Source organism: Scardinius erythrophthalmus (assembly GCF_964197995.2).
Source record: "Scardinius erythrophthalmus genome assembly, chromosome: 2".
Classification (NCBI taxonomy): domain Eukaryota; kingdom Metazoa; phylum Chordata; class Actinopteri; order Cypriniformes; family Leuciscidae; genus Scardinius; species Scardinius erythrophthalmus.
The window spans coordinates 6109233-6121555 of NC_138222.1; the positions used below are offsets into that span (position 1 = coordinate 6109233).

General features: G+C 36.4%; 2 protein-coding genes across 5 annotated transcripts in view; both read right to left on the bottom strand.

Moving 5' to 3' along the window:
- Positions 1-1984: 1984 nt before the first annotated feature.
- Positions 1985-8546, bottom strand: sinhcafl (SIN3-HDAC complex associated factor, like). Its single transcript, XM_081352646.1, has 6 exons — positions 8370-8546; positions 6991-7129; positions 6590-6689; positions 6388-6502; positions 4679-4829; positions 1985-3668 (listed from the first exon to the last, which is right to left on the bottom strand). The coding sequence occupies exons 1-6, from the start codon at positions 8479-8481 to the stop codon at positions 3491-3493; spliced, it is 795 nt and encodes a 264-aa protein (XP_081208772.1). The 5' UTR covers positions 8482-8546; the 3' UTR covers positions 1985-3490.
- Positions 8547-10496: 1950 nt separating this feature from the next.
- The window catches only part of dennd5a (DENN/MADD domain containing 5A), a 65684-nt gene continuing 63857 nt past the window's right edge, over positions 10497-12323 (bottom strand). For all 4 annotated transcript variants that reach the window (XM_081359434.1, XM_081359432.1, XM_081359433.1 and 1 more), the window contains one exon: positions 10497-11177. In XM_081359434.1, the coding sequence (XP_081215560.1) occupies positions 10994-11177 (184 nt within the window). In that variant the 3' untranslated portion in view covers positions 10497-10993. The remainder of the gene's footprint in view (positions 11178-12323) is intronic.

Genomic DNA, 12323 nt, shown 5'->3' on the forward strand with positions numbered 1-12323 from the left:
GTGCCAGTAAAAATACTTTCTTAATTATAAATCATAAAAAGGTCAACAGAACACAAGAGAAATAGTATCAGCAAGAGTCACAAGCATTTTCATAGATTTATAACTGGGTTTAACATAATTAATCTAAAATATCTGGATAGGCTGAGGAGAGATGACTTACTTTGCATGATGGTTTAGAAAAACAATACAAAATCTAATGAATCTGCACAAAAGAAATGTTAAATCTTAAGAGAGTAATGAAAACTATTTATGTTGAAGTTAGTTAATTAGGGAGAGTATATCCCATTTTCATTTTATATAGAGTAACTTTTATGTCACACCATATGACAATTTTAGGCACGAATGCAACAAATTGGTGAATAAATCCAATTACAAATACAAAATCTAAAAGACCACATATATTGTGGGAAAAGCAAGAGTCAGTACAACACAACTCAATATTTTTTATGCCTAATATTTGAAGTAAAAAATAAAACCTTTTTTCAGGCTTATATGTCTCCCACCCACATATATATATAACTATATTATAACTATATATATATATATAAAACTATAACTATATTCATTGTGAAGAATGCAAATAAATAAATCTTGCTCTAACATTCTAACTTTACAACGAAACTGAATCAACACTGAACTGACTTCAGCTGAACATCAGCCGAAATGCATTATTTTCCTGTTATCACTGTAAAACTGTCTGTATTGTATAAAGCTCTATATAAATAAAAGTGACTTGACTGGGTAAAAAAATAAAAAATAAAAACCTGTTGACTTTACATATATTTAGTTCAATGAAAAAAGTAAATTATTCTAAGGAAACCCTATATTTTATGAATTTTATCACACATATACAGTAAATGGGTCTTTACGGGGAAATATATTGCTTTATATTTTTGCAAGGGTTTCATCATATTTAGAGGTCATTGCTCTTAAGTGAAAGAACAATCAAATAAACTTTAACAGGAGAGCTCAGAATAGAATAGAGCTTTATTGTCATTATAAACAACGAGATTACAAAAAGTCACCATGCTCAGCAAACAACAAACATTAGAAAACAATAACTACACATGGGGTTAACATGGAAAAAAAAATGTGATAAAAAAAAATAGCAGGTAATTAACACGTTAGTCTCTGTGGACTTTGATTATTTAACACTGAGGTATGATGGATTATGGCTGGCAGAAGTGAATATATGATGATCAGTGTAGTGTCGGCAACACCTAGTGTTCAGAAATAGAAAGCACACATTTGTGGCAGAATAATTGACTGCTGTAGAAGTCTATGGAAGCCATTGAATAAAATAACAAATAAAGGTAATTATGAGTTTTATCTCACAATTCTGACTTCCCCCCTCGTAATTCCGAGTTTATATATCAGAATTGCAAGATTTAAACTCAACATTATGCATTTTCTCCTCAGAATGGCGAGTTCTGGTCTATACGAGTTAATGTTGCCTTCACGCGCTATTCGAAATTTCCTACTTCCCACTTCGGAAGAAGAGACTATACGAGCTCATCGCATTCAAAAGTTGACTTGAGAGGGTCTTCAAGTCTTATTTTCTGACTAGGAAACGAGGTTTGGAATCTCCCGAATTAAACGTCCCACTTCAGACTGTCGTTCACATGTTGACCACATGATATCGCCACGACACAACGAGAGCGTCGTGTTTTTGTGTCAACTATGGCAAAACAGAATTAAAAACAACATAAAATCGCTTTGAAAGCAGATGACGAAAAGCAAAAAGTAAGGAATTATTAAAAAAAACGTTAAAGTTTGTTTTTACGTTCATGCTCTTGAAGGCAGGACTTGCCGACATCTTAGAAGTGACGTTGTCGATGTTCCCCGAGTTCACAGGTCGAATGTCCGACTTTGAGTGTTCGCAGCATAACACAAATATTTCATAATCTACATCCCTCTCTCTTCTTCCAGTTTTCCCATATTTAATATATTGAAGACTACCAAAAAAACTGACAAAGACAAGATTTACTTTAAAAGTTTTATGAAAATACCAATGTGAGGAAAATTGAGATACAAAATTTTATCAATGGTAATATTACAAAAAGTATAAAAAAGAAAGTGCACAAAAACTTCCTTACAGCATTAATTGTACAGACAGCTTTGAATAAATAGCATAAGTTAAAAATGACAAATGAACATAATGAAATGATCAGCTAAATCTCTGGTAAGGCACATTGACTGAGAATGTGCCACATTAATAGTCAAAAACATTTTTCCCTGAAATTTGACATCTTGTATTCGCTCTCGTGCATTTTTAAGAACGAGAGCATCAAGTCGACACTAAAGTCGACTCAAAAGTATTGCTGGTGAATAAAAACAAACATTCATTCAAATAATAACCTAACCAAATTCATAAACTCCACAATCTTGCTCAAGTTTGGAAGCAAAGCAATTTCCACCTGCCCAAAAAAAGGCTTTTCTGTCACATCGACAACATTTTGATTGATCCAAACTGTAACAATAAAAACAAAACAAAAACAAAGGCTGCAGTCATTATATCAAGGCTGAAAGACTGTACAATTTCATCTTCGATTAGCTTTAGTGTACAATATTGAGACATGGAAAACGTGGTTTAAAACACAGTGTAAAGCCTGGTCGGAAATTCATCAATCAGTTATATCTCTTACTTTCTGTATTATAACACTCTCATACAACAACATACAAAAAAAAAGAAAAAATACAAACACCAACAACAGTCATAAAACTGATCATGCCTACAAATACATTATGCATGCTTTCATATGCCATTGTGTAAATGATAACCGTTTAAATACTCTGAGATAATCGTTGGTTTTAAAGATTTACAAACCCGTAACCGTATTTTAAATATTGAGAAACATCTTTACGCCAAACCAGAAATAAATGAGATTTTACAAGCATGTGTCCAAAATTCACATTGTGAATATTGTGCCCAAAGAAACCTTGTCAGTAAATGCATGTGTGTGTGTGATTTAACAGAGCACAGTTCACAGCTCGAGTCAGAGCAGAAGACTGCAAGGTAAAACATTGTATTTGCTTAAGTTAAAAGTACTCCCATCTCATTAATGCCTTGGCTGTAATGTCATATATAGCGCTTTACATTATTCATCTTTAACCCGTGAAACTAAATGCCAAATAGAAGTCTTTTGGTGCACTGGAATGGAAAATAAGATTATATTTACAAAACACTGGTAACTCACAAAAAAAATTTACAGTAATAAAAAAAATGGATTACATCAAATTTCCTAACTCAGACCTATAAATATGTCCTAATGCCCAGTTTTTTTTCTCCTTTTCCGGTTATATATAAAATAAAAATAAAATAAAAAAAAAGGTACAAAACTTACATTTTACAAAATAGGCATAAAAAAATAATAATACAAAAGCAATGGGAAAACTCAACTCATACACAGTTATCTAACAAAGGGAAGATATCAGAGTCTACCACTGGAGACAAAGCTATGAGGGCCTCGAGGAGGGTGCGTTTGGAGGATCACCAGGCCTCCTTCATGACCTCCGGGAGAGGGGAAGGAAGTGTTTGGGAGATCTGAGAGTCCGAGGAGGATGCCAGAGCGGGACGCTTCTTGTTACAGCAGGGCTTGAAGAGACGAGGATCGATGATCACCTCACCGAAACGCCCCTTGTAGACGATCCCACAGCACACCTTCTGCCTGAAACGCATCGACGGTGTTATTCACCGGCTCGGATGTCAACTAGGGGTGTAACGATTCACAAAATTCACGGTTCGGTTCAATATGATACACTTGTGTCACGGTTCGGTACGGTACGTTTTTGATACAGCAAAAAGAAAGAAATGCCAGAGAAATTTCCTTGATTTAATTTAATTCTTTTTTTATTTTTTATTAAAACTAACATCATAAAGTATGATTTTTTTTACTTTGAGCAATTCTAGAGCTATAATAGACTCTTCTTAGGAGCATTTTAAACAAAACGGCTCCTTGGAAAAAATGAAATGTAATATTGTAGTAGTTATAAACAAAGGTTTATTTTATTTCAGATTAATATTTGAGGGCAGCAATTGTATTCATAATGTAAAAATAAAACCGATGTAATGTTACTTGAAGGCATTAATAGCTACTATTCCTGCCAAACTTCCATGGTTGCAGTTAGTGTTACTACAGTAAATCCATGGTGAATGTTGCTGATCTGTGGACACTGGATAGTTCATTCATGGCACAATGTTTCTTCCAGGTTTAATCCGTTAATAACGGAGAAATGTGAATGTTTCTCACTAGATCTCGCAGCGATGTTATTACTTCTGTGGCGAATTCAAATCATTTCTTTACTGGATCTCTTATTAGCGCTGTGTAGTGACAGTGTCGCTTGATCACGATCGGCTCGCGCTGCACTGGTCCAAACTGATAAACGGTCCTTCAACCACACAATAACGAGCAGTTTCGTTCCGCTTGCATGACGTTTGCCATTTGATGTTGGGCAATGTTGTGGTCGCGCCGGCGTCTCTTACATTATGAGCGTGCTTGACACGCGCGACCCGCCTACATTTGAAATAATGAAATTTTGGTCGGCAGGAAAAATGGTCCAACCGTTCGTTTCGAAAATGCGTACCGAACCGTAGTACCGAACGGTTCAATACGAATACGTGTATCGTTACACCCTTAATGTCAACACGCATTGGTGAACAGAAGGAGAAGAAGAATACCTCTTCCAGTAGGACAGGTCGAGAAAGGAGAACCCAGACGGGGTCGGGCGTCTCTGTTTGGTCTCGATGTCCGAGCCGTCGTCTGATTGGTTACTGTGGCTGGGAGACTGAGACGGAGACATACTGGAAGTGGTGCTGTGGGCATCTGAATCTGTCGAGACATGACGGCAAACATCAACATCTGCAAAAACACAAGCTCGCTGGAACACAGAACCATTTTAGGGTGGCGATAAGTTTGTGAATTGTAGGAGAAAAGGAATTCATCTGTTATTATACATAATGTACATAAGATGATTGTTTATATTAGGGATGCACAATATATCGTCCGACATATGATCAGTTTTAATGTTATCGTTATCGACCCGGTAAGAAAATTTGGCTGATACATTAAAGATAACGATATATAATGGACTATTTCCATCAGCTGAGACGCTTCAGATGCGCACTGTTCAACATGATGGTTTTAAATGGCTTGAAATATGATTGAAAAAAGGAAAAATATGGTTAAGTGCGACATGTGCAGTAAGTCTGCAAATCGTGTGCTTGGGACATGGCTTTTAACAGCGAGACTTTTGGAATCAGGCTTTCGGACAATACATCAGTTGTTATATCAGGCTTTCAAATATAAGGATGATCGGTATTGGTCGATTGTCATATTGGTGCATCCCTAGTTTATATTCTGTATTTTAACAGTATTGTTCTATAACACCATATGATGATTACTTGCTTTTGATACTTTTAATATTTTTAACCAAATATTATCGTCTCGTTATTATTATATGTATTTTAAGTAATTTTAAAGGCTTAGGTCTTTGTTTAGGTCTATTTTTACTACCACAAAAAAAGAAAGAAAAAAGTATCTGACTACTCGATTAATTGTCAAAATAATCAACCGATTACTCGATTACCGAAATAATCGATAGTGACAGGCCTATATCCCATGTGACATTTGGTATATTCCAGGTGTTCTGTGGGAATTTGATAGGGTTTGGTGAAAAATCAACCAAAACTGTATGTATTTCATGAACATCCTGAGCTTGACTGTGTTCATGAGTCTCTATTAGAAGTTATGAGAAATCAAGATGAATAAACACATGAAATGCAGTGCCTAGAAATCCCCAAAAGGTCTCCGTCTGTCAGATGACAGTCAGATGTGACTCATCTTGATTTCTCATAACTTGTGTTTATTTTGGGGCAAGTCGGGGTGAACTGCAGCACTAATACAGACTCATGAAAGTGAACGTCGAGCACAGAAGACCAACGGCCAAGGTCAGGATTTTCGTTAAATAATGCATTCAATTTTTATTTGTTCTCATCAAACCCAATCGTACAACCCCCCCAAAAGTTATAATACACGGCACGTCATGTCACACAGAATCACTACTGCATTTTTTTTTAAAGCATGATGCTGGTCGCTATTCAATGCCATTATATGGACGCGAGAGTTATGTTATTTTTATTTATTTCTCCTTTTGTGGTCTATAAAAGAAAAAAAAGGGCATATTGGATTGGAACAACACCAGGGTGGGTAAATTATGACTTAATTTTCATTTTAGGGTGAACTATCCCTTTAAAAATATATATTTTTTTTAATGATCGCACGTAAAACGTACGAATTAAATCATACGAATTAGCCACCAATTCGCCAAATTAATGACAATAATATGAACCGTCATGAGATATAAAAAATAAATAAAAGTGCAACTCACTTTGTCTTTTGAACTTATGAAGCTTCTTCAGTTTACTTTTCTTCTTTCCGTCACTATTTTTGACTTTCTTGGGTTTGGTGAGCTTGAATCCCGGTCCCGCTCTGGCATCAACCACCTTGGGAGGGAAACAAGATTATTCTCACAATGTCTAAAAAAAATGAATATGGATGATTCCAGTAAAAACAAGAAAACGGTCCCTTACATGATTCCAGTTCTTCTTTGATCCATGCGGTAATTTCTTCCAGCGTTTCACCAGCAGCACACAAGCGTTGCAGATGTCTCCAACCCGATCCTCGGCCAGACTGTGAAAAATATTGCAATATGAATGACAGAAAATCTATTTAAGGACAGAACTAATTTTTAAAACATTAAGTGTATGACTAGAATTGCATCGCCTATTATCAAATGGATAATGGAATTCCTCTTTTTGGAAACAATCCCAATGGGATCACATAAGCTGGAAAAATTAAAGCTCATCTAGTATGATATTATTAAATTCCAATAGGATTCTCGTTGATCTAATATGGGTTAAAAAATTGTGATTGAAAATGCTTTAGGATTTTTATTTTTGGGATACAAGCAGAGTCATGGATAAACACTCACCCGAAGCAGAGTCTGAAGTTTTCCTCATATCTGCTGCTGTCAGTGAACCGAGAACTTGACGACTTGGTTTTGCAGATACAACAACCCTCGTTACTGCGGTAAATCTTGGATTTATGGAAGCCGAACATCTTTACGGGCTCTGGAAATGAATGGAGAGCGTCATTAAAACAAAAGGTCTCCTGCTCGTTTTGCGCGGGGGATTGAAGGGGGCGGGGGCACTAACTAACATATCTCTCTTGAACTTGACAATTTCATCGCGTTGTGCGCTAGAAGTTACGAAGAAAAACGCAGAATCACAAGCGCGCGTCTGGGATTAAAAAGCGTGTTAGCTGTGAACCCGTCTCGCCTGCAGCAATGACCTACTTTTGATGTTTGACAAAAGCCTTTCGCTGCTGCCACATTTAATTCACGATCATTGACTAGCACGAGAAAAACAAACAGCAGTCTCATGCGTGCACTGGGATTTGATTATTTGGAAAATCCTAGAAAGAACGATAGTGGGATTTTTAACTAGCTGGGAACCCATCTTAAACAGGAATTCTGTGAATCAAGTCATGGACTAATGGATAAATAAATTCCTATTCTGTCCTTTTCTGGTCTTATTTGATTCTTGAAGGATTCCCGTTTAGTCGCTCCAAATAATGATAAGAATTCCTTTGGGAATTTTGACATGGGGCGAAGCGGGTGAAATAGGCGGAGTTGTAAAATCGAAAGTACCATTAAATGGGCGCCTGTTCACGGGGGTTTAGACAAAACACTGAGTTAATACTACTTAAAAACACCTCTTTATGCCTCGTTATGCATAATTAATGAATATCGCGCGCTTGATACATAAACACAAACGCTTGAAAAACAACACCAAACATGACACGACTCATTCACAACGACTCCACACATTACAAAATAATTATTTAGATGAATTGTGGCATACAGTATGCTTGGATTTGTTTTTTATTTTATTTTTTATTATTAGTTCGTTCGCGCCATATTTGCATATATTGAAACCAAAAGAAAGCTACACGGACATGTGTCGTAAATTAACATTCACGCGCGCTTTTACATCGCTTAGGAAGCTGTTTCTAAACAACACACAGATTATATTACCGTTAAAATACGATCGCTTTTCTAAACTTGCCCAAACAGTGCGCGAGCGCCAAACGCGCGTCCCATTAACAATAACAGCTAGCCCGTTAGCACGCGACCATGCCACGCTCACATCCACGCGCGCCAAGCCCCATTGTTGATGTAAATAATCGCGCTGTAAACGCACTAACATTATACACACAACACGTTACGCACTCCGACACGGACAGGACAAACAGTTAAAAACGAGATGCTACATTCGTGTAGTTAGTTCGCAACAATAACAAAGGACTTACCGTCAGAAACTTTGAATTCCGTCCGTTTTACTCGTCTGTACTGCGCATGCCTTACTACGACCACACACAGAAACACAAATGAATGGTGGGGGCGGGGTCTGCGTACAAACATTGAGTAAAGGGGTTTGTCGGAGGAAGACCATATAAGGAGCTTAGACGCCAAGTTTAAACATCCATTCGACCAATCACTGCGCTCGAGCTTGCCATTTAAGAATGTTTTATCCGGGGAAGTACACAAACGTTCCGCACGTAACGCATTGTTCTTGTTGTGACTTGAATGTGTGTGAATGGACTCGTTTCCCGCTATGTTGTAGCTCGAATGCTTGGAATACGGGACTGTTTGTATTTATATTATATTATATTATATTATATTATATTATATTATATTACACGCTGAAATGTAATGTTCCTGATAAAGTGATTTTATTATGTCTTGTCTTTCAGTCAGTGAAACGCAGTGTGCATTATAATAAGTCCTAAACACCACCAGCATTTTTTGTAAACGATATTAGTCTTAAAAAGGGTAGATTTCTTGTCCAAGCACATTTTCTGACTACTCATCAAACGTTTATTTTAAAATATATTTAAATTTTATTTCATATCGTTAAAGTTTAAGTTCTTTAAAAAAAAACTTGCTTAAAAGTATTAAGTAGGGTTCAGCAATGAGAGATCTATTTCTTTTTAGTTTTTCACATTTTTAATAACCCCTTTAATACTACTAAATATTCCATGTGGTCTCTTAAATAATATGGTTATCAAACAATAAAAGTCTGATTCATAATTATAATAGAAAAAGCAAAATGCTGCTTAAACTGGTCATATGACATGGAAATGTCTGATTAAAATAGATTGTACTGCAAAGATATGATCAAACACGAATTTTGCTCTTGATGAAGCTTGCATCATTTAAAAAAAAAAAGGCTGAAGCATCATAACCATATTGAATTGTCACCTTTAATACATTTTATACACTGTACACAATTGTTCAATATTTAACACTACATTACACCGCTTTGTCTATAAATGTATCGAGATAAAACACAAGAAAGAAAGAAAAACTCCCAGAATGCTCATGCCAGCTGTGTTTGAACAGGAACCAGAACATTCGTGATGAAATTGGCACATGAATATCAATCAGTCTTTGATGTGCTTCTCCAAGGTATATCCTACGAATGATGCTACACGCTAAAAACAGGCGAATATTTCATCAATATTCAATAACAAAATGTTGGAGCTGTAAATATTGCATAGCAGAAACAGAGGGGCTGCTGGGGTTTAACTAAAGGGACACAAACACAGCAGCTGTGCCAGTTTAATTCTACTTTAAATATGGCATTAGAGTCGCCTGCAGTCCAGACCTGAGGGCTAAAGAGTGTTACGCTGCTCTGAAAGGATACATCGGTTGCTGCAACTGCTTATTACGGTGAAACGCTAATGTTATCCTTTTTCGTTGATTGTTCTTCGTTTTTACAGTCTCTCTCGTCGTATGTATGATTTTAGGGGATCATAATAAGCTTAAGAAGACAGTTCAACCTTTTCCTGCGTGGAACACAAAAGGAGATATTTAGACGAAAGTCCAAGCTGCTCTTTTCCCATTTAATGAACTGTGGTCACCATTGACTTTCATTGTATGGGGAAGAAAGAAAGAGGGTTTGGAATGATAGAGTGAGTAAATGAGTCTCTTCTGCTCACAAAGGCTGCATTTATTTGATCAAAAATACAGTAAAAACAATAATATTGTGAAATATTATTGCAATGTAAGACAACTGTTTTCTATCTCTATAGTTAAAATATATATATATATATTTATTCCTTCAAAAATCTGGAGTCTGGAGAGTTTTGCATCACAGGAATAAATAACATTTTTACATTAAAATAGAAAACAGTTCTTTAAAATTGTAATAATGTTTCACAATATTACTGTTTTTGCTGTATTTCTGATCAGATCTGAAGAGACTTCTTTAAAAAAAAAAACATTAAAACATTATTCCAAACTTTGACCGGTAGTGTAATTTATGGGGTGAACTATCACTTTAAACTGATTTGCATTTTAAATCACACAAGCCTCTGGCATTGTTAAAAAAAAAAAGCCTTTTACATTTTTCTTTTCTTTCTTTCTGTTTTTTTAAGTAAAAATATGAATTCCCCACAAGTTGTACTTATAAAGCATACTTCTACATCATTTGCTTCAAACTCTGCATGGTGACAGTACGGGTTCGATTAGAGCACAGAGCAAGCAACCTGACACATATCAAAATAACACTGTTCTTCTTAGAAAATATAATAACAGTTTTTCTCACGTTTCCCTTTTAAATATAGCCATTGTCAGCAGTCCGCAACAACAACGAAAAATATTGAGCTTTCAATAAAACGCTATAGCACAGGTGGGAGTTTTCACCTTTCCAGAAACGTATGAATCAAAATAGAGGACATATTTGAATGTCAGTTGATAAAAATTATGACACGTTTGAAAAGACTCATTGCACTTAATATATGGCAAACATGACAGTAGCTTTGACGTAAGCTAGGTTAAGTCCTTTTGTTCAAGTCTCTCCATGTAAAAAAAAAAAATTAGTCCATGGTCCCGCTGATCTGTGTGTTAGTTCTACATGGAGGCGCCGGCGTTAGATCCCGATGCCTTTGACGAGAGACGCCTCCAGAGTGATGTTGAATTCCTGCAGAGTCTGTAGCACTCGAATCAGAGAGTTCACCAGAGAGTGGTCCTTTAAGAGCGCCATGTCCTCGTACATCTGTGCTGTGATTGGACACTCGGCGAGGAGTGCGATCCAGTGGTGCAGCAGGTGATCTCTGCGAGCAGAAAGACAACTGGAGTCAGCACACGTGACTGATCGATGTGACCAAAGAGCATGTCAATTCAAATAAGGGCACATATAACACACCTTTTTCTGGTTTTACCTTTCCTTTAGTGTATAATATAGCCGTTTGTTCATGTAAACATTCTGCAAAGTTACAAAGTCGAAGGGTGTCGATCTCTCCGCCAGAAAACAGCAAGTCCCAGCAAACACAACGTTTCCCCAACGTTAGTATTTGGTTATTTTTTCAGAACCAAATAACGCTATAGGAATGTTCTTTTTAGGTTTTATTTTTTGCAACCATAAAATACTGTTCCCAGAATATTAAATAACCTAAAAATACCGTTCCTTAACAGTTATTTTGTTTAATACGGTATAATACTGATTATAGACGTCCATACCACTTATACTATAATGGGTAGTGTGTGCTGGATGATTACTGACATACACAGGGTTATGATATTGGCGTAAAGAGGTTAGGTGAACGTTAGAATAACATGGGAATATAAAATATAACATTAAAATAACATTGGGGGGAACGTTAACATAACGTTAGAATAACGTTCTACGAACCAAAAACTAGAAAACTTTCCTGGCTAACCAAAAAACAAACCTTAAAAAAGAATGTTCTGGGAACCAAAGATTGCTAGCTGTAGTCCTTCTGTTATTTTTGTAACTTCACTACTGGGCCGTAACCACCTCAGACATTAAGGAGGACAAGTCCCACCCTAGGGATGGGCTATATATACCGGTAGACACGATAAACAGGTAGAAATGTGTCAACCTGTTCAAATTTCAGAGAAATATGCTCAAGTGACTATGCCGTGCTGTCGTGTCATGAAAGCTTATTGTTTTAATGTGTTTTTAAGTGAAAATGTGAAGGAAAACTCATTTGTGTATATGGCGCACTGTCTAAAGCCCTATTCGGACGGGACTAGTTTCACAGGGGGACGTTAGAGAAATTTCTGTTTCACAGACGTACTTTGAGATTTTAATCCTGTCCGAATCTGCCATGTCTGTCTTTTTCTCACACGACCTCTGTAAAAATTCCAGAGCAAATTACCTACTGTTTTTCGTCAAACTCGGCGGTCCTCTGAGAAATCTAATCCCGTCCGAATGCGAATGTCTGTGATTGCCGAAA